Source organism: Heliangelus exortis, chromosome 19 (genome assembly GCF_036169615.1).
Source record: "Heliangelus exortis chromosome 19, bHelExo1.hap1, whole genome shotgun sequence".
Taxonomy (NCBI): domain Eukaryota; kingdom Metazoa; phylum Chordata; class Aves; order Apodiformes; family Trochilidae; genus Heliangelus; species Heliangelus exortis.
In genome coordinates this window covers 10,965,814-10,988,611 of record NC_092440.1, presented here as the reverse complement: position 1 = coordinate 10,988,611, position 22,798 = coordinate 10,965,814, and the positions used below count along the sequence as shown (strand labels likewise).

Below are 22,798 nucleotides of genomic sequence, written 5' to 3'. Positions count from 1 at the left end.
TAACCTCTTCCATCCTCCTTTCCCCATCTACCCCAAGATCCAGTTGAGGGCCCTGCAGTGGGGTGAACATCACACCCTCTGGTATGAAGCAGATGCACCCAAACTGAGACACAGGCACCTGACGACAAACTTGCCACTGGTAAGGAAAAGAGACTTTTTTGTTCCCTGAAAAGATCCTCACTAAAACCAGGGCCACTGTGGCCAACAGATGTGTTCCCTGGAGCCAGCATTACCTGGACACTCACAACGCTCCCTCGCCGACTGCTGTTCTGGCTTTCAGACACAGTCTGGTTGCTGTAGCATAAGGCATCAAAGCCCAGGATCCCTCCAACACAGTCCCCTACCAAGCAGACCTGAAAAAGGAAACAGAAGCAGGAGGGAAAACAAGACCCTTGACTTCAGTTTAGAGATGAGAGAGTGCTGGGTTATACTCAGGAAAGCTGCAGCAGCAGGATGCCCAGTGCTTTCACCAGGGAAACTGCCCTGTGGAGGGGCATCCACCCAGCCCCTGCAGCCTCTGGTTGGCACACACAGAGCACCCATCCCAGCACTAACTCAAGCCTCAAAAAAATCAAGCTTGATTCCCTCCTTGCCAGCTGTCCCTGCTACTTCATGCAAGCTTCCCTGTGCATACCCTGAGGAGATAACACTGTTCTGCCTCTGGGTTTTGAGCAGAGAGGCACAATAAAGGACAGAGACCCCTGGGCAGGAGAGCACTCTGAGTTCCTGGCACAGTGGTGTCTGAGAACAGCTCCTGGTGGATAAATCCCAATGCAAGGTGACAGGTAGCCCAACAGCTCAAACCTCACAGGGCCAGAGAGGTGTGAGGCTCAGTCATGGTCTTTTATGGGGTGCAGCAGCTGCACCATCCCAAAAAAGAAACCCACTTGTGTGACAAGCTGCTGAAGGTCCTTGGAAGACTGGGACACTTAAAGACCCTTGGTTTGCAATGGAAGTAGAGATCATGTTCAGTAACAAAGCTGGCATTCCTGATTTGGAAAGGTGTCACGTTGTAAACTGATTAACTTCACAGCTTTGTAGCTTCATTTCTGAAACACAGGCTCAGACTTTGCTTTGAATCCCAAAGGTTCAAGACAGAGAATAAGCAATAATCTCTCTCTCTCTCAGAAAGAAATGGAAGCACAACACTTTCTTACTGCAGCTCAACACTGTCATGTTTCCATCCCTCCCCAGAGATTACTGAAAAAGAGCCTTTCAGAAGGAAATTGCTTCATTTGCTCTCCCTTTCACAGTGGCTGTAAAAAGAGCTGCTGGCTCACCTGGCCATTGAATGATGTGCCCTCCTGGGACCTGATGAACTCACTGTAGGCTTGGTTGGCTCTGACAATGACTGTGGCTACAGCTTCTTGGTACTGTGGGGAGGATGTTGCTAGCAGAGGGAGTGCAGCAAGGGGGATGTGATCCTGGCTGTTGGACAGGCAGCCTTCATCATAACTGTATGGGCTGAGGCTGGACAGGGCAAGAGACATTGGGAATGTTCAGCCTAACGTGCACAGCAGGGAAAACCATTTGCAGACAGTACAGGCAGTGTTGTGGTTCATTAAAAAAAAATAAAAAAGCCTCAAGATAGAAAGGTCATTTATTCCACTGTATATGGGCAAGAGCTTAATAAATCTTTCCCTCCTGTCAAACGTAAATCTTCAAGGACAACTCACTTACAATGATAGAACAAACCTCAGACAAGGAATTAAAGCACCAGTATTTATTGGATTAATTAGAATAAATCAATCTCTGAACTCTTGCTGCATGATCACTGTATTCACTGCAGCTAAGTATGAAATGGAGACTGAATGCCTCACTAGTGTATTAATAAGAGCATTCTCAAAGCCTGGTCAGAGCTTTCAGTGTTACAACCCAGAACATTTTAGGGATGCAAGAAAAGAAACAAACAAAAAAGCAAAACGAAGAAAGTGAAATTCTCTCTCTTTCTCCCCATGACAAAGTAGCATTGACTCACCTGGACACCAGTGAAAATGCTTCAGAGCAGATGGCAGGGCAAGGGACCAGCCTGATGGCAATGTGCCCAAGAGCAGCTGGGTAATGGACCCTCATCACTGTGTCAAACACTGTTGTGATGGTGTTAACATCTCCCTGCTTAGAGCTCTGGTCACCACTTCCTGAGTCCAGGATGTTCCCTCCATGGAGTACCAGGAGGAGGACATGGATTTTACTTGGCTGCAGCAATGGCTGCACTGCTTCATCCTAGGTGGGAATGAAAAACAACATGGTAGGAAAGCTTATTTTACAAGATTACATTTGGTCCAAACAGAAGGAATGCTGAAGGGAAAAAAAGAAAAAGCATAAAATTGTAACCAGGTAAAACATGGCAGCAGTAAAGCTATAACTTGTGTGCAATAGGGTGGAAAATAAAGAAATAAAAGATGGGTGTTGCTTGCTGTTGGGATGCTGAGCTCAGCTGCAGCAGTTGACACTAAAACACACTCAGCAAAATCAACGAACAAGATCCAACAGGGCAAGTTACTGGTTAAAGAAGTGATAGGAGGAGATTGTACCATTGCACCTGCTTGCCCAGGACAGAAGCTATAAATGAGACTTGAGATTTGCATATACTGCTGCAAAAATGGAAGAGAAAATGCTTCAAGACCCAAGGACTGGCCTTGGAGACTGCTGCATGAACACAGCAAAGGTTTGGATTGTGGCTCTCCAGGTCCTTTGCTTATCATGTTGAATCAATTCCTTGCCCAAAGGATGTAGGCTTGGGGAGGAAAGGAAACATAGAGGAACTCCAGAGCAGGTTATCATTCAGTGGCCTGGCCAAGAAGAGCTGTAAGCCCCATCCTGATGCTCCTGAAGTAGGCACAGGGGAATCCAGTGGTGCTGGTCACATATTATGAACAGCAGAGTAGTAACTCCCTTTAGTATCTGTTCACTACCAAGGGTCTTAGTGGTTATGGTTCCCACACAGATTCAAGTCCCCCACCTCAACACCTCTGAGATATGTTAAAGCAGGTGCTGCTCCTTCCTCCTGTGCCTTATCCCTTGTGCTAACAGAGACAAGACCTGAGAAGAGGTCAGGCAGCTCCCTGTTGTGGCAGAGAAACGGCCACGGGGAGGGGGTGGAAAAGGGACAGAGGGCAGCAGTACATTCAATTTGAGAAATTTTTCTCATTTTAGAATCTTTTGTGATTTGAGCAGTTCCTGACAAAGTGACTGACTCCTTGACAAAGCTGCTGACTCCTAAACATGCCCAGGCACACATTAGCCACCTAACAACTACCGTACATTTTTACCAGGTCACATTAAAGCAAGTCTTAATACACAGCCCACCACAAGTATTAAAATTCACATCCAAGGCTGTAATAAAGATTTTCCAGACCTCCTGCATCAGAATGGCCTTTAATTATTTAGTGCCATTACAGTGTATTAATGCCTGCTCTTTAAACTCCTGTTTACAGTGCCTCCAGGGTGAACTTTTGCCTGGAGGGACAGGAGGAGCTCTCAGTATCTCAGCACTACTTTTGCTTTCAGACAAATGTTTTAAGGGCTCATTTGGAGACCAGCATGAGTCACCAAGCTCAGGTCATCAGAGGTTTATCAGATGTCATTTGGAGCCTTTCCCTTTCAGTTCATTAACCTCTGCTCTTGAAAGAAGTGAGGAACACGCCAGTAACCACTGATTAGTTTAGGGGTGGAGGTGGCTGTTTAGAACTTTCCTGTAAGATCTGGAGTCACTTAAGACACCTGAACTTCCTCCTGGTGATGGACACCTGAAAATCACTGCAACAGTGGCTAGGAGTTTCATAGTGTTTCACTAGAATGATTGTGAACAAGTACAGATAACTGCCTTTTCCATCTCACTTCCAAGTCTGTTCTTTTTCCCAAATGAAAGCAGAAATGGGAAGGTGTTAGGTTTGTAACATCCCTCTGAAAAAGACAAGCTTTTCACATCATCTTGAGCTCTAAGTGCTGTGGGCTATGTGACTTGCTTCCCTTGAGGTGGCTGGAGCCACTCCTGTCCCCAGCCACCTGCTCTCCCCATGGCCCTTGAGCTCTCACTCCATCCTGAACAAGCCAAACCACCAGAATCTGACAAGCCTGGCACACAGTGTCATACCAAACCCATGCTCCTGGTCTTTGACACACCACAGCACAACACAGGCACTCTGCAAGCAGCTACACCACCTCTGCAGCACAGAGTTTTATGCATAAGCACAGCTCCCCCCAAGCTGAACTGTCTCACCAGGACACAACTGCAAAAGCCTGGATAAGCCTAGAAAGCCGAGGTGGTGTTATTATTATTTAGTTGCTATTTGATCCAGGCTATGCAGTAATTGGTTTCCAAACAAGCCCCTGAGCAGCTCTGCAGAGCAGGCTCCAGCCCAGCTCTGTCACTTGGAGCACAGCAGCCCCGGGGCTCGCCTGCTCCCATCCCCACTCCAGCTCATCCAGCATCAGCAGTGCCTCAGGCAGCAGTTATTCCCACAGGATCTGGATCTTTTCCAGCTGGATACCTGACACTGCCTGCACATACAGAGCACTTTCTATATGACATTTAAAAGTTGGGTGAAATAATCCCTTAAACCCAGCCACAGAGCATGGCAGGGGGGCTCCCAACACCACAGAGACAACAGCTGGGTGACAGCCAAGGGAGCTGCAACCCCTTTGCCCCACACAGACACATCCCAGCCACAAAAAAACAATGCACTTACTTCAATGATGCTGAGTGTCTCCACACTGGAGCCAACGTGGTATTCTGCTGATGTCTCATGATACAAATCACCTGGAAGCACAGAGGTTTCAACCATCAGATGCTATTTGCCAAAGGCTCTGCTTGTGCTCACACCTCTCAGCCTCTTCTGCCTCTTCCCTCCTTCGTTATTCCAGCAAATTGCCCTCTCCCTCCCTCCTTCCACCCCAGAAGCCTGGCCAATACTGGGTCCTTGATTTTCCAGCCATTTCTCCTCACTTCAGGGGATACTGAGGACATCAGTGAGCTCTTCCCTCATTACAGTGACCCGGTGCTGTTGCTTGATTAAACAGAGCAACAACGGGAGGTCCTGGCTCAATTGTCAGAAATGGGTTTGTGAGAAAATAAAAGGAATTGTTTGAAGTATGCTGGGGGAGCAGAGCTTTAATAAGTTCTGGCATCTGTGCCTCCACAGACAAACTTTGTAGCAGAAAGCCCAAGTGTCATTTTCCACTGTGCTGTGACAGGGATCGATCTGGCTGCTGAGCCAGTTTCCTTTTTACATTTCCTAATGATGAGCAGAAAATAAAACCGAGGCAGAGAGAGGGAAGAACAAAGGATGGAGCAAGAGAAAGAAGAGTCAGGAGAAATTCAAGTAATTCAAGACAGAGCCAGAGTATTTCATCATTGCAGGAAAGAATCCTGGCTGTTGCATAAAGGAGCCTCATCAGTGTGGAAAATAAAAGAGAATCAAGAGCTACCCCAGCTCCCACTGGGCAATTCTTTTTCAGCAGCATCGGGCACTCATTTTTATGTTCTGTCTCAGCTTCTCTCTTTGTGAGATGAGGATAACAAGTTTTACCTTTTTCAGAATGTGGCTATAACAATTACCTGGAAAGACTGGAAAGCATCACATGCAGTTTTACTTTAGAAAAAAGATAAAAATTACCCTGGACATCATCGCATTCAGGGGTTTCAATTTTATCCATCAGATCATTGGAGCTCCATTTGGTTATTTCTTTCGGGAACATTTCCTCATTGTCAGACAAGTCCTCTTTAAAAAACAGATTTTTGGACAGTCACACACAAATACGTATCCAGACAAAAGCACAGGACAGAAAGGCCCCATGACTCTGTGTAACCTTATAAACACTTGGATGGGTTAAGTCATAATAAACCATGATACTTTATTAGCTTCTGTTATATAGAAACCAAAAGACCCTTTGAGAAGTAAACAAAATGTTTTTGTTGCAATGGTTTAACAAGCAAAACTCCTCAAGGCATGGAAAAAAATAACACAGATTCTAAATGCTACCACTTCAGGTAGTGGGTTTGATGTTTTTCTTGCCATACTCTGGTGATGCTAAAGCAGACAGGATGCTCCAGTCCCAGGGGGAGGACAAAATAACATTTGCTACTGGGATCCTCCCAGTCCTGTCTGAAAGCTGCAGGAGGTCCCTGGGGGAAGCAGTGCCAAGAATCACTGCTGTTAATAAGACAACACCTCAAAAGACCCAAGTCATAAAGGAAATGTGAACTCCCTGGGTTATCTTTAGCCTGATTTCCTTCAGAGATGAGACCAGAGAGGTGCCTGTGTCTGCCATTTCCCTCCTCCCTCAGGATCTTCTGAACCCCCTGGCTCGTTGCAACAAGAGTTGCTAAAGAATAAGGGTCCCCAAAACATGATGTTCCTAGAAGTGTAATTGCAGGGATGGGACATCCAAAGGGGAGACCCTGTAAAACATCCTGAAGGTAACACGGATTAATTGCCTTGCTCTGCAGCAGAGAGCAGGGGAGCTCCACCAGGTTTCTGTCAAACCAGAGGCCCTCCAACAGCTCCTGTACCAGGTGAGCCCAGGGCACCCTGCAGCCTCCTCACCTCCTGCTTCATCCTGGCAGGTTCTTGGGAAGGACAAAGAACCCCAGAATTCCCACTTGAACCCACAGGAAACTAAACACCTTTAAGATTCAAGTCTTATGGAGAAACACTTGGTAGGGGATGCTGGTTAATTTTTTTTTTCCACATTGAGGATATAAATTTTACTGTTACAGAGGTTAAGTGCTTTGTGATTTACTTATTGTTCCATGATTAGTATTTCTTTCCTGAAAATTCTGGGCTTGTATATTGAATAAGGATTTATAAACACAATAATAAGAGCAGTGATTACAGATGTCTCAGAGATCTAAAAGCTGTAATCTACAGAGTCTCAGGCTAGGATTCCCCCCTTCTTGTTGCTGTACAGTTACTAAGAAAATAATTAGTTAAAAGAATCCTAATATGGGGAATAAAAATATTATGAAATATATCCATCTTCTCAACAAATATGAGCAACAGCTTAACAAAAAAAAGTATATGAAGGGGACAAAGTGCAGAGCCAAGTGAAGACCATTTATTTTTAGGAGTTTCTATTTACACTTTGACCATAAAAAGAGAGTGACCTGGAAACTTTGCATCAGCATACCATTTCCTTTCTCAGCTATGGAAAAAATTTGAGCAAATCCCCACTTCCCTGCACAGGGGAGCACAGAGCTACCTTTCCAGAGCAAGTGGGACAGCACAAGCATGCAACACACATGTTGGCAGAGAATTAAGAGGAAGATTGCACTCAAAGCTCCTCCAGCAACTTAATCTAAATATTAAACTTATTTCCTTGAGAGGCTTAATTACAGCCCTTATTTCTGCTCAAGTGATCACTGAGTGGGATATTACTCCTGTTATTAGCATTTATTACAGGATAGATATTAGATCTGACTGTATTTGTCACTATCTTTACCAGAGAATGCCAGTGCCTGAGGATGAGTGGGAAGCCAGCAGCAAGAAATCTTCTGGGGCTCAGGCTACACCCACTGCATGGTGAGGAAATTTGTGTGTGTGGAGGGGAGGCACTTCTGAGCAGCTCTGCTGGGTGTTGAGTCACAGCCAAGCTGTGCCAGTTCCCATGGTACCAACCCCACAAACCTCCCTGGCAGGATGAGCTGATGCTTCATCCCCACTCCCAGAGCTGGGGCTGGGACATGGCACCTGCAGGCCAAGGGACAACAGGAGGTCCCTCCAAAGATCATCCTGGGGTGGAGAGCTCAGAAAAAGGCTTCAACTCAAACCCCAAAATCCTGTCAGGGCTGGGCAGACTTTTCAAACCTAACTGTGCAGGCTGCAGAGGACAAGTTGTACATAAAGGGATCCGTGCTGGGTGCTGGCAGGAGAGGAGCTGCTGCTGCTCTCAGTAAGCTCCTTGCTGGACTGCAGCAGAGGTGCTGATACCAACCATGGCACAAAGCTCATTTTTGTTAAGTTTCCTTCCCAGGCCTTTTTGGAGTGTGTCTGGGACTCCCTGGGAGCCTGGACCCCAGGCAGAGCTGTGTCAATCTTGATTTTATTATTGAGTGATTTAAAAAAATATATATCAGAGATGATGGGATAGCAAGGATGGCTTTTCAATTACTCACTCCTCTTTTCCTGTATGTATTTTGCTACAATTCATCCCTTACACAGTTTCTGTAGATGCTATGGAAGTGGATAAATAGAGACACATAAACTAAGTTGGCCCATCCTCTTCCATTCATCTCCCAACCATTTCAGTTACTATTGTGCAGGTCACTCCAACAGCATGTCACTTGTTACCCCAGAATTTGGGATGCATGAACTCTTCTGGAACACAATTCCATCAACTGAGACTGAATTTGAGCTGAACATCAGTGAAACTCTACAAAACTGGGGTGTCATCTTTTAACAACAGCATTTCACAGAAAGGTCACCAACATCACCAGCACACGTTGCACATCTAACTCAGATTAGTGTTACCATCTGTGGTCTGGAGAGATGGACTTCAGAGAGATTCAGGCTTAAATACACATTAAGTACAATATATAAAATAAGTGCAGTAGAACAAAGCTTCAGCATAAATGTATACACAAAGGAAAAAAAAAAAAAGCACAGTATGGGCAGCCAAAACTGCTATGAAAACCCTGGAATCAATGCTGATTAATTTTGGTACCTTAAGTATCCTGTTGCATTCACTACTGTATTTCTTCAAATAGGAGAATAAGGAGTTAATAAAGGCAAACTTGGGTCTCTTCAGGCCCAGACAGGACAATTAATCTTACCTCCTACTGATTAAAAAATAAATTAGGAAAATAACCAGTCATGCTGAATCAGAATCATTAGGGCAGCCCCACAGTCCTGTTAGCATTGCTGAATTTTACCCATGCTCATTTGCATTGAATAAAATAAGGTCCCAAAGGTTAAGAGTGTCTGAGATCCCTTCAAATTGATCACACTGAATCTGAAATGCTGCTGCATAAATATAAGAGTCTGCTGGGGATGCTTGAAGAAACTGCACTGACGCTGCACGTACCTCGGTTAGAAAGGAACAGAAAAGTCTTGCTTCCCCCCTCACCCCCTACCCCTTATGCCTTCCATGCTCTTACCCCACCATTTCAGGAAACAAATGAGGGTGATTGAGGCTCCACATACCATGTGCATCAAAGAATTCATCATCTGAGCTGTCATCTGAATCTCTGGCAATGCTCTGCATCCTCCACTCCGAGATACTATGGCGTGAGGGACTTGCTGGCAAAAAGAAAAAAGCTTTCTGTGATATGCTACTCCGACAAGACAGAGAGTTGCCAACATGATCTTTGCTGGAGGAAGAGTCCTGTGTTCTCTATGAAAATTCCCTGCTGCAATATTAAAAACACAAAAGGCTGATGATGCTGGCGTGATGTCAGTGTGCCGCTTTACAGCTCCTGTTTGTTTACTTGTTGTTAGAACCTGCCAGCAAGATGCTACATGAAAGCAAGCTGTCTCTATCACTCTTCTGCTATTTTGAATGGCAGCTATTTATAATTGTTAGTAGGACGTGCAAAAATCAGCTGGGTTTTAAAGTTTGCAATTAGGAAGGAAGCAGGCTGATTGGAAGCTTTCTTCGTGCCTCTAATCAGCACACAGCCCATGCCTCTGCTCCTCTAACTTTCGGGTGGGTAGCTCAGCAGAGCAGCCTGGATAGAAATAATCTGTTTTCTGGAAGGAAATTGCTTCCACACAAATTGGATTAGAGATCTATTTAAACTTTAAACTTGAATGATTTAAGCAACATGCTATCCAGCTTCTTCACAGGGAACTCTCAGAGCGGCAGCACTGATTTAGCACAGAGAAACCCAACGCTCCCTTTGGGTTTTGCCCTCCTGTTCTCACACCTACCTGTTCCTTCTCCTTTTCCCCTCCAGAGTTCCCTGTGCTAAACATAAACACTACAGCTTTTTGCCCCTCTCCCCCTTTGTTTTTTTCTCAGATACAATTTAGCAACGATCCAGCCTGAACTCTTCTTGGCTGGACTTGTTCCAGACCAGGCATCTGCTGAAGGGAGCACTGGCCAGAGAACAACAACAAGAGGTTTTCTCCCCTCTTTCTGATGGCTCTTGCTTATCACACAGCTCACACAAAGCAGCCACCTCACCCAATACTGCAAAAACCTGAGGAGACTGTGACAAACTCTCATTGAGCAGATCCAAAGATGCTGAAAGGTTCTGGTTACTCTGACAGCCGCGTGAGCCCTTTCATGCTGTTAAATCTCTAAGACTTTTTTTTTTTTTTTTTTCTCATTTTGCTGCCCAGTTTTCGTGTGGCAAGAGGATGGAGACCCTGAGTGGAGTCCCAGCATCAACTCAGCAGCCCCCAGCTACCCCAGCACCCACCCCTTGGGAAGCAGGGAGCGAGGAGGTGGGCAGAGCCGCGGTAACGCACGCTGGAGCGACGTCAAGGCACTCACATAACAGGTGCTAAAAATAGAATCTATAATAACATATGGGATGGTGACAAGGGTCCTGCTGTCACCAGAGGTCTTGCTTGGATGGGAGAGAAAAGATTGAGATCTTCTGGAGCAAAGGCATCGCTTCTTTCAGCTGGAGGGAGCGGTAAGTCGAGCCAGCCCTCCTTGCTTCCATGTGTTAATATGCTGCCAGCATAAAGAGGGATTAAAATATCTGTGTGACGTACTTCCCAGCACATCACCATTCTTTTTTTTGGGTTTTTTTTCATTACTTTTTTCCCTTGTAAAAGCAGAGACATTCTACAGTTTAAGAGAAATTCGTGAAAACCTTCAAGTGAAATCCTAAGAGGGATGAAAACTCCAGCCTCTGATGAACATCTCAGCACTGGAAGAAGGGTTCATAACAAAGGGCATAATCACAGACATCAGTATAAAATCCTGGTGCAAAGTAGCCAGGATTTTTATCTGTATATCATGATTTATGAAGCATCTGGTAGGTTCTCCCCTGGGGCTCACTCCAGTGAGTCATCACAAGGTAAAACTACTGCTCATGCACCCCGTGATGAAATCAGTGATGGAGTGGTAAATATGGAGTGGTAAATAAAAAGGGAAACTCAACTCATAATATTTAGTGCATAGGAGAGATGGAGAAGCTTCAATCACCCTTTCCAGTGTCACTGGAAGGAATGCAGCCCCTTGGGTTTTTCAGAAAAATCAGGATTTTTTTGCCTTAGTGCTACGACAGCTCTTACCCAGCTATCTGCTGTGGCTGACTCAAAGGAGAGGGAATTGCTGAGGGTTCAAACCTTCTGCCTGTAACTCACTGAGGATTTACCCCTTGGAACAGAATGATCTGAGGAAGGGAAGAGTTCAACACAGCCAAAAAATAAAGCAGACTGCCTAGGAAGGGGTGAATGATAAAATTCAGAACTCAGAGCTGAGTCCTTACAGGATGTTCACAGGGGCTTTAACAGCAAAATCCTGACAGCTTGCTAAATGGTGTTTAAAGGGAACACAACCATGAGCCATGGTCCCACCTCATGGCAGGCTCTGACCTTTGGCTTCTGCACAGCCACCTACACCATCACCAGGGGAAAGTAGAAGCCCTCACCCACTTTTTTTGGTGGTACCTGCCTTAATTTCCCCAATAGCTGAAGGGGCTGCTTTGCTGTGCGAGCTGCACTGCAGCACCTGTGGAACCCAATGTTCATGTCTCAAATGGGTGGCACAGGGGAAGGGACAACCCTGGCCATGGAGTGACAGCTCCTGGAGAACTCGAGGCAGGTAACAGGGACCCAGTTCTGTGACACAGCAAAAGAGACATCCAGAGAGGAAAAACCACTGAAGGGCCAGACCTTATGAAAGCCCCCAGTGGCTCTTGAGTAACAGGGACTGCTGTGAATCTTCTGAACCCCAGCCCAGCTGCTGCCTGCTCTTCTGTTTTTCTCCCAGCTATTCTGATTTGAGATTGGCAAGAATTCTGCCATCTGCCACCAAGTCACAGTTATGGGATGACTACAAACATTCCCAAACCTGTAACAAATCACCTGAGAAGTCTCAGCCTCCAATACCAGCAGAGAAGGCCTCTGAGTTGAAAGAACTCACATTGTCCTAAAGGTGCCGGGCACACAGAGACAGGGTTGTATCTCCCCAAAAGCCCACCCATGCACCTCTTCAGAAAAGCAATCCAGCACCATCTTACCTCCTCTCTTTGAAGATCTTGAGGATTTGGAAGATGTGGACCACTGCTTGGTGAGTGACCTCGCAGAGCCCGTGTCCTCGTTACCAGCAGCATCTTCTGTGTCAGCAGGTGAAACTGGGCTGGCTTCAGCATCCTTCTCACCAGGAGCATCTTTGGCACTGTGCTGCTCTGCATCATTCTCACTGCAGAACTGGGCCATCTTCTGAGCCAGCATCAGCTGTGCCTCCTTCTCCAGCTGCCTGATGTCCTCGATGGTGAGTCCATACCACTCATCCTGCCAGCACCACGCCTGCCGGTGGGCACGGACCATGACCTTCCTCAAACCTAAAACCAGAATGTTCCGGTCACCAGTTCCTCCAGAACTGCAGGAATCGATGCATTCCCATCCCCAAAACCTCAAGACACTGTTGTAAGGGTATTACAGTTGTACCAACAACACAGTGCTAGAAGCTGCACCAAGGACCTTCACATACCAAGAGTCAGGATGGCAAATTGGCTGCTTCATGTGTTTTCTCTCCTCATTTCTTGCTAACCAACCATGCACTGAAAAATCAGCTGTCTTCTGCAACTGCTTTTAACTGAAGGAATGGATTTCCTAATTCTGGATCCAGGATTTTGTTCTGTAACTACCTGTTCCACCAGGGAGGAACCAGGCACAGCTATAACTGCAATTCCCATGGAGTTCTGTGGAGGTGTAACATTTGGATCTGGCCTTCAACATGAGGTATGTTCCCAAAAGGAATAAAAATCGGAAGGAAAAAAAAAAGAAAAAAAGAAAAAAGCCAATATCAACAACAAAACCCACTGATTCTTCAGTCTGGGGGAGTTTCAAGTGGTTCCCTGATGAACATTACATAGCCCACCAAATTGTTGCATGCCAGAAGCACATCCCACATCTGCAGTGCTAAGCCTAAAGCCTCTCCTTTCCCTGGAAATCTGGTTTCTGCACCTGGCTTCTCTATCAGCAAAACAGCACCACAAACATGAGCTCTGAGATAATGGGATGGGAAGCAAAGGAAGGGAGGGAATAAAAATGCTTTATTTTGCAGATGCCATCTGTCTTCTGCTGCACGAGAAAAATGAAGTGGGCAAAGCCAATTTAAAATATTTCAACGTATCATGTATTTGAAACTGTCTTAATAGCAACACTTCATGCTCCTGAGCAGGCAACAGAAACTTTCCTTTGAGACTTAAACTTGCTGGCTAACATTATGGTGCCACCAAGACTTTTAAAACACAGTAAAGTCAGGGAAGATTTTCAACCAACGTTATTTGCTTAAAAGCTCGTGCCAGGTCAAAGCTCCAAACTGCTATTTATTGCTGATGGCAACACACAGCAGTAATGGTGCTTTTAAAAGCTTCTATAAATACTGACAAACTAATCCTCGAGAGGCCTTATAAAAAAAACCAAAAAAACAAAAAAACCAACAAACAAAACCCAAACGAAAGCCACCAACATTTAAAATAATCAATTCATATTGTCCCCTCGTTAATTACTGGGAAACTGAGGCAGGGATGGGCCTGAAGGACATGCCAAAAGCAGCACTGGATTTGTTTTCAAGGAGATTATGGATCTCTAATCCTCCACTGCTAAGCCTGGAGCAGAAACACCCTGTGCTGAAAAGCTGGTAGGGCAGCCAACCCCTCACTAATGGGCCAAAGACCACAGCCCACACCACACCACTATTACAAGCCAGAGAGCAATCACCAGGTTATGTTAAAATCACTTATGTTCTGGGAGCTGCAGATCAAGCTCTAAGAACCCCCAAGAGGAAAGACAAAGCTTGGAAGCCACCTTCCCTTTCCACGGACATGGCCAAAGCTGGATGGTCCCACTGTGCACCAGGTTTCTAAAATGTTTCCAGCAATATTTGTACAGAAAGTTTCAGGTCTCACTACTGCCAGTTTCTGTGCTCTTCAGCCTAAATATCCCTTTTGTTTTCAGCAATCAATTTTTTCTAAATCCCACAAAAAAAACACTTTTTATATAGTTATTTCCTTCCAGGCCCAGGAACCTCATTTTCTGCTCTGGGTTAGTTCTTAAGGGTACCAACCATCACAAGTCAACCTCTCAGGAGGAAATAACCATTGAGATCAGCAGCTAATGCAATGGAGCAGCTCAATTTGAACCTCATTTGCACTGCAAGATTAAATATATCAATATTTTATGCATTTCTCTGCCTGACTTTCAAACAGAGCTCCACGTAGGAGAGGGAAGTGTGAGCCAGCAGACTGTGACCTTCTGGGGGCAGAACAAGAAGCTTTGGCAACCTAATTCTGTTCAACCTTAGTTGAGATTCAGAGTTATTTCTCTCACCAGATTACTTTTTGCAGAACTACAGGAGAATGTTTTAGCCTCCTGACCTCTCATTGTGATTGACAACCAGCTGAGCTTAAAAATGAAGATTAAACTCCCCAAACAGCCACACTGAAAGCCAAGAAAACATCATCTTGCTGTAATTCAGTCCCCCACCATCAAAACCATCCTTTGGATTTCCACCATGGCCACTTCTACCTTACTTGAGACACCTTGAAAACATTCTGGGATCAGAAGTGAACAGTTTCCTCTGTCTCATCCCAAAGCTTCCTCAGTTCCAGGGCTCAGCAACCCCTGCTCACACTCCTGGGTTCAATGCACCCAACTCCTCACAAATCCTACATAAAGGCACAAGATGCCATATATTGAAGGAACATGAAAACCACTTGAGGATGAGAAAAGTCTCCTGAAATTCCCCTCTGCTTTCTTTCACTTCATCTCTTCACACAAATCACGTTTTGCTTCCTTTGATCAGACACCCCAAGTCACCCTCCCTTCAAGCCTTCTCCTTTTGCTAACAGGATGGTATCACAGCACTCCATGGCTCTTGAGCTTCTATTACTCCATTCCAGTTCTGAAGTCAAAGCCAGATTATTTTCCTAGCCCCTGGCCTGCCCCAGGATGTGTCAGCAATGCTGCATTTCCCTTTCTTCCAGAGAGAAAATCTGGAAGAGAATGAGGCTGTCCGGGTACAAAAGAAACTGAAAAATAAAGTCATGGCTTGCAGAAAAATTCTTTACTGCTAGGGATGGAAAACTTAAGCAGTCCCTCAGAGCACAGCAGTGAGTGTATCACTGAATTAATCTTCAGCCTGCAGCACTGAAACCTTCCAACAGGCAGCAGAAGCCCAGAGGAGGCAGCAAGTGCCTCCATGCAGCTACCAAGATTCAAACTCCAGCTCCAAATGACTGACCTCACCTGGCTGGACACTGCTTCCCTCCTGTGCAATGGGAAAAATCCAGGCTTAATGCATGGTTTTGGTCAAAATGTTAGAGGAAAAACAAGCTTTTTATTTGAAAAGTGAAAAGGAGGGGAAAGATTAGACTCAGGAAACTATGTAATTGGGAAAAAAAATCTCATTTTAGCAGATCAGAGATGCCCATCAGGATGGTGTTGAAGGTGTCCATGGCCCAGTTTGGTTTCATTTTTCTCTCTGAAAGGAGAGGAGGTGCAAATGGCTCCTGCTCACCAGGAACAGCCCCTATCCTGTACCCAATCCCACAGCCTGCTTTCCAGCCATGCCTGGGGACCAGTTGCACCACTTTGCCTTGCAAGCCTGTGGCTTGCTCCAGGCTGGGAGGAGAAGTTGGGTATAGAATCCCACCTGACACCTTTATTCCAGGTGGGACAGAATTCAACAAGCTCCTGGCAATGCAAAGATCCCTCCTGCAAGCACCTGAGCAAAGCAGCCCAGCAGTACAGAACTGCAGGGTAGGAGATGCTGTCCCAGAAGCTTTTTTGGTGTGAAGAGAGAACTGAGCAGCACAAAGGAATTAGAGAACATTTTACAGTAGGTTTTCCACCTCCACCCAGCATGCTTAACACTCATCTGAGCCTTATTTCCCAGAATAGGAGGGTAACCCCAGGGTCTCAACAGGCAATCAGAAGTAATAGGAATAGCTTTTTTTTTTTTATGTAATTATGCAGGTACCAGCTCATTTTTGTAGTTAATCAGTAGTTAACAAGACTACTACTTTTCTAGAGCGTGCGATGCTAAAAAAAAAATAAAAAATCAATCAAAGGAAACCACACATGGCCAATTGTGCAGATGCAGATTGAGTTCAGAAGTAGCTGTCCTTGTCGTGGTGATTTAATTACAACATTTCCCACCGTGCTGTGCAGAAAGATCTGTGTAGAGTCTAGCAGGGTGCAAACATTTTAATCACTTGCCTTTCAACTCCCCATCTCAACAACTCAGAGACTGCCTGGATCCAGGAGGTGCTGCCTCTTGCAAAGGATTTGCCTGCAGACTGGGTTGAACTTCTCTCACAAAAGGAAGGGTAAATGCCCATGAGACAAGCCAGGACAGAGAGGACTCTTGAGCTAAATTTACAAAGCTTTGGGTTTCAGTTCTGGGTTATCCAAATTGAAGTAAAAATAGCAAATAGTAAAAACTCGATTTAAAAAAAAAGAAAAAAAAAAAAAAAAGGGATAAAACCCAAACAAAAAACAAAACCAAAAAACCCACAACACCAAAAAAAGCCCAAAAACACCAATGAAAAAATCTCCATGAATCTTGACCAAACCTCCTCAGCTCATCACCTAAAACAACTGTTCAGATACCACTGAATATGCACCCAAAGCACTTTGTAACCCCCTCCCAAGCCTTGGCAGCAGGCAAAGGATGCCTGATCCTCCTTGGGAAACACTGCCTGGTAGTCCCAACAGATCCCGTTGCCTCATCCAGACAGTTCTGGTTGTCTGAAGATATTCAAGCAAAGGTAACCTGCCCTCAGACCTGCTTGGTTCCCCACCTTCCCTTGCTCAGACCTCTCACAACCAAAACCAATGGTCCCAGGAACTTCCCAGCCAGGGCTTAGGTGATGCAAACCTTCTGCAAAAGAGCTTTCACTCCCACTTCATCACTGGGCAACAATTTGGGAATATTTAGCCTCAGAGGCTTAGACAAAGCTCCAGTTCCTGGGATGGGAACACACTTTCCTGTGGTATATAATCAATAACCTGCACACAGCCAATGCACTTATTTAACAGTAAAGGAATTGTAGCCCACGTGCACCATTAGGAAGCAAGTGGGAGCAGAACATTATGCAGTGCCAGTCCAATTAAACTTAAATTCTATGGGAAAGGAGTAAAAAAGCATACAAATATTACAGCCAAGTAGACTAATAGCCCACAATTTTAGTCTGTGTCTCAGGCTGTCAAAGCACTGAGTAACTGTCCAATTAGTCATCTGAAAAAATGGCTCTTGAACTCAATAAGACTGAGAACATTTCAACACCATCCCCCAGAGTTACTCCCTCTGCACTCAGAAGCCTTTCTACATCTCACAACCCATCCATTACTTAACTCAGATGTTTTGTTCTTTCAAGCCTTCTCTAATTTGAGTTTGCACCACTACTTGGCTGTCCCTCTCCTTGGGCAGAGTTTGGGTCCTGCTCTTTCTTTCTACCTTGATTGCCCTGTACAGAGAGAGATAATTCCACAAGGAACTCATTTGCAGGAGCTGGGAACAGAGGAAAATAGGAGAGAAATGTCAAGGAAGGGCATGGCCTACAGGAACATCTCTGGCATCTGAGAGAGCATCAGGTGCACAAAGCATAAAAAGGTCTCCATCTGCTTTGGGTTCCCAGCTGAAACCCCAAGCCTGGCACGAGCAGAGAAGCCTGGTCAGTCATGTTGCAGACAACTTGCCAGAGTGAACATCCTCATCCTCATCCCCACCTCTCCCTGGTATACATTCTCCAGCACTTTTTCCACTCACCAATGGCTTCCCCATGGCAAAGGAAGGCCACACATCTGTAGATCCCCAAAGCTTTTGTTTTCACTTTATATTCATTCAACTTAAGTCTTGCCTGAAAGACTTTTCTGATTTTATGCATCTTAACCACTTTGAAAAACAGTATTTGCCATCATTATAGGAGAGTGGCAAAGCTTTTGAAAGGCAGACAATGAGCTCAGCTCTCCAAACAGCCTCAATCAAGAGGAAAATGGCAGGCAATCTTTCATGAAACACAAAAGAAATGTTTCTAAGGGACCACACTTTAATCTGTCCCCAACACCTCTGAACAACTGGCAGAGTCACATGTTGCTTTGTTATTTCACAGATACAATGGAGCAGTTACTCTGCCCCCATGGTTTGCAGTGTACACTGAATTAACCCATGTCCCCAAAACACCAAGGCACTTCACTGCAGAGAGCCACTTGTAACAGAGTCCATAACAGCCCAAAACTTCCATCTAGAGCCAAAGTAAAACCAAAGGAGCTTTAAGAAAGCAACCTGTCACTACCCAGAGAGCTGGGCATGTTGTTCTCTGCTGCTTTATCAGTGGTTTCCACAGCACCCTCAGGAGCAGGGTATGACTGAGAGCTACGAAGTGATTGCTTCATCCCAGCATCAGGCACCTCAAAGCAGCTTTGCATGGAGGACATGGAGGAAGGGGGCATGGAGGGGCATTTCTTCTGTACAGAAATGCTGGTAGCACCCTTTGCACAGCCTTTCTTGGGCCTTTTCCTTGCTAGAAGACAGCCACAGCCATTTTTGAGACAGAAATCCTTCTAGAAAACATTAAGTTTTCTACCTGGCTATAGATCCTGTCTCTTGAGGCAAGGCTCAGAAAACATATCAGTTGCTTTATAGATTTTCTGCAAAGAACAAATTACTGCCAGCACTGCTACCACCTGGCCTGTCTCCACTTACTCATTTCTGGGACACAAACAATACCTCCTTAAAAGCACTGACCTAGAATGATGCATCAATCACAGCACCACATTTACTGACAAGTGGGAGCTGAGAGTGAGGTGGGGGAGCCCTGAACACTGCAGCCTTGGGGACAGAGCTGTGTGGCCACAGAGCTCCACCAGTGCTGCCACAGGGCAGGTAGAAACCAGGGACACTCCAGGGAGTGGCTTTCTGGAACCACTTAGGATTCAGAAGTGAAGTTTCTTACTTTGAGCAGCCCTTTGGGATTTTGTTCATCATAAAGAAAACTGGCAGGCTTTGAAAACAATCTGGCAAAGTGTAATAGACAAACCCTTATATTAAAAAAAAAAAAAAAAAAAAAAAAAAAAGTCAAGATCTTGACTACACAGGACCTGAAATTCTTTCAGTGGGGACAGGAGGTTTGGATTCACACATGGTTTGAAGTGATAGAATAATGTGATTTTTTTTTTTCTGAATAGACCCACAGGTCTGCAAAAGAGTAATCAAATCTGAGAATCTCTTCACAGGCACATCCTGGGATATGTTAGGTTGCACATACTTCACCTACGTGTCAGAAACAACATTAAGGAGTGGAGAGTGAACTCTGCAGTGCTGGAAATGCTCACCAACATCGTGGATAAACCGCTCGATTTTCGACTGCATCCCCCAGTATCTGAACTCAACTTTGCACAGTTTATATGCACACATGATGGGGTATTTCCCAGGGTTATTCTTGTACTCTTGAATCCAGTCTTCTGAGAGGGGGCCTCTTTTAGTCTTCACAGATTTATAGAGCCTAGGATCCTCCTCAGCTTTGTATTCGTGTGGAGGGATAGGATCTTTAACAATATCAATAGGATCTATAGGAAGAGAACAGAAAGAGTCAGACACTTCCTTTATCTGAACAAAAGAAAACACCATTTTTCAGGAGTTATTTCTGGCTTGGTAAATCATCAGAAGCATTTCAGCAGTTAAGTTTCTTTTAGTTTCTTCTTTTACTGAAATCTCAATTGTTTATCCCTCACTGCTGGGCAGTGAGCAGCCCTGCCAGAGGAACCAGCACACAGAGTTCCAGCAAACAGAGGCTTTGCTCCAAATTGATGTTTTTGCCCACAGTGTCTGCAGATCCCCAGCACTCTGGCAGCTCTGCCCAGCTCCAAACAGATCATTGGCACATTCCAGCTTGCAGCTTTTCTGATATCACTGCAGCTCTGTCTCATCTGAGCCAGTTAACTACACCTGCCCCTTCTCAGCACTGCTGTGGAAAAGACACTGCCAACTCAACACCTTCTTTTTGGAGTCCATCAAGTGAGGCTGCTGCTAACTCCTCACCTGCTGTTGTTAGACCAGATGTACAGCAGAAGGCAGAAAGTTTAATTCAAGTCCTAACTAACACCTGAACAATGGAGATGTGGAAACTGCAATGGGAGGGAATGAGCATCTTTTAAAGATCTGCAGCCCCCAGCCCAGACCTCAGCAGAAATCTGGGCTGAAGGGCAAGATCACACTTCCCAAGAGATGACAGCTCTGCTTGACACTTCCCAAGGAGGCAGCAGGGCTCAAGCCTATTTGTTCTGTCCTGAAATTCCCATCAGATGGGCTTCAGAGCAAGGGACACTTCAGTCCCACATGGCTGCAACTACTCCCTACCATGCATTTAGGTCTTTGGAAATGCCATGTGCATGGGCCACAATGGACAGCAAGGCAGAGAAATCACTATGACACCTGCCACCTTTTTATAAGGTGTTGCCTTTTGCCTTTTCTCATTACATCCTTCCCATATGTAAGGCTTATTAACCCAAAGATAGCTGCTAAGCTGAACTATTAACCTTGCACGAGGGCAAGACTGAAAGGAGAAGCAAAAATGAAATATTCCTTCACATTGCAGAGGTGCAGATAGGAACGATTTGCATGGAGGAAAAGGAGCCACATGATTATACAGCAATACATTCCTCTCCTATGGTTATTTCTACCTATTAACCCCCAAATCATTAGCTGGCTTACTCCCCTTGGAAGCTGCACAACTGAGGCAGGAAAGCATCAGCTTCAATTTACAGAATTCAAATTCTTTCCACATGATTTCCATCAACCCTTGATGAGAACTCAGGTGTCCTCACTCAACTTGCTGTCACCCTACCCTGCAGTCTGACACTGGCAGGGGTGCAGGTATCTGTTTGGAGGACACACCAAGAAAACAAACAAACAAACCCCCAAAATACTTTTACTCTGTAAAAAAGGAAAAAAGTAAAATAAAAGGGCTACTCACCTAGAATGGTTTGTCTTTTATCTGCAGGAGACAGGTTGAACACATTGCCATGCTCTCCTGGATCACTTTTGTAGTAGGTTTCAATATCAATAGAGAATTTCTCCACAAAAGGACACGTGTACCTGGAAGGGAGAACAAGGCAGCTTAGAGTAATCCCCACCTGGCTTGGCAAGCAGAGAAAATGCTTTCTAAGATGTACAAAATCAGCCTCAAAACCCAGCCAGCCTTCAGTCATGTTTTACTTCAGATATGCTTAAAATACCTATTGTCCAGAGATTTTCTTTAAGAACTTCTTAAGAGAGGAGCTCTCCTTGGACATGTGGCTTCCCTGGAATAGCTCTGGTTTAGGAAAACCCACAGCAAAGGGCTGAGCTCCCCAGGAGGTGCTGGATTGATTGCAGGTGAGAAGACACCAAAGTGCTCCATGTAGTTACAGGAAACCCAGCACCCACCAGGAAACAACTTCCACAAGATACCAGGGTAAGGAGAAAGCCCAAGGGGACCACAGATCATCTCACTTAACAGACACACTGACAAAAATCTGAAATTTAGTTTGACAATGTCTTCTCCAGGAGAGTATCATCAGGCCTGCTTTTAAAGGAGCAGTTTTCAGCAAGGAGAACTTGCTGAAACTTTCAGCTTTCAGAACTTCCAACTTTTGGGTCTGCTACACTACCAGCACTGCAGGTATGGCAGGGATACTAAGACAAGGACACTCTGGGGATGCATCTCTGCCAGGACAAAAGCAGAGCTCTTACCTGGCATCTGTAGCAGATTAAAATACAGCCTGATTCTGCACAGGTTTCCTGGCCAACTGATGGACCCACAGGCATTTCAAGAGCATAGATAAAACCAGACTGGAAGTGGACTTTAATCATCTGAAAGTCAGGCAGCTCCATTACACCTTGTCCTGAGCAGCTGCCCATACAGTGATTCCCCACTTTTCCCCAGATTAATGTTACCTGCACAGACCAGCTAAACAGAACTAGAAAACCTTTCTAGAATTTTTATAATAATCCAAATATTATTTAAAGCCTTTTCATTATGAAAGCTGACAGCAATATCAGGTGTGTAAACTCAGAAAAGGGAGAAATCTCCAAGTCAGAGTAACTGGCATAAAGGCTAATTTTTTTTCCAGGGTATCTAAAGCCTCCAAGACAAAATCAGCTGAAGTGAGGAGGTCCCAGAGGGCTCTACAGAGCTGCTGGTTCTCTTCCCTTCTCAGGGTGAAAACCATAAGATGTAGGTTTGTTATTTTCTAGCTAAATGCCAGTAAGACAGTTCCCAGAAAAGATGAACCAGATTTATTAAGATTTTTCTGTCCCAACCCTTTCTCCCCTAGAAAAATGAATCCTCAGTAGTCATATTCATCATGACAACCTTCCCCTCATGGTGTCCATTTATAACTTCACTGAGTTAGCAGATATCTGCAAGGTTAAGCAGAACATGCAGTGCAGGATTCAGGACTAAATAAAAACCCTTCAAGATTTCCCACGCTTTGAGAGACAAAACAACTCACATTTGAGACCAAGCAGTCACAAATTCTCAAGTACATACACAGGTCAGCTCAGGCAACACTCACACTCCTAAGATGAAAATTCCAAAGAATTTTAGGACTTGACCCCAGTTTCTCTAAAGGGTATTACAGGAGATGGAGGAGATGCCACTGCCGGACAGGGGTGACACCAAATCTTG

General features: G+C 45.1%; 1 protein-coding gene across 12 annotated transcripts in view; it reads right to left on the bottom strand.

Moving 5' to 3' along the window:
- The window catches only part of PITPNM2 (phosphatidylinositol transfer protein membrane associated 2), a 127,522-nt gene that overhangs the window by 27,394 nt on the left and 77,330 nt on the right, over positions 1-22,798 (bottom strand). For all 12 annotated transcript variants that reach the window (XR_011729785.1, XR_011729786.1, XM_071763717.1 and 9 more), the window contains 9 exons: positions 21,104-21,225; positions 19,464-19,697; positions 12,140-12,463; positions 9,144-9,239; positions 5,619-5,723; positions 4,692-4,762; positions 1,979-2,223; positions 1,281-1,470; positions 234-353 (listed from right to left, as the gene is read on the bottom strand). Coding sequence is in view for 10 of the 12 variants with exons in the window: in XM_071763717.1 (XP_071619818.1) it covers positions 234-353; positions 1,281-1,470; positions 1,979-2,223; positions 4,692-4,762; positions 5,619-5,723; positions 9,144-9,239; positions 12,140-12,463; positions 19,464-19,697; positions 21,104-21,225 (1,507 nt within the window). In the remaining 2 variants the exon portion in view is untranslated. The remainder of the gene's footprint in view (positions 1-233; positions 354-1,280; positions 1,471-1,978; positions 2,224-4,691; positions 4,763-5,618; positions 5,724-9,143; positions 9,240-12,139; positions 12,464-19,463; positions 19,698-21,103; positions 21,226-22,798) is intronic.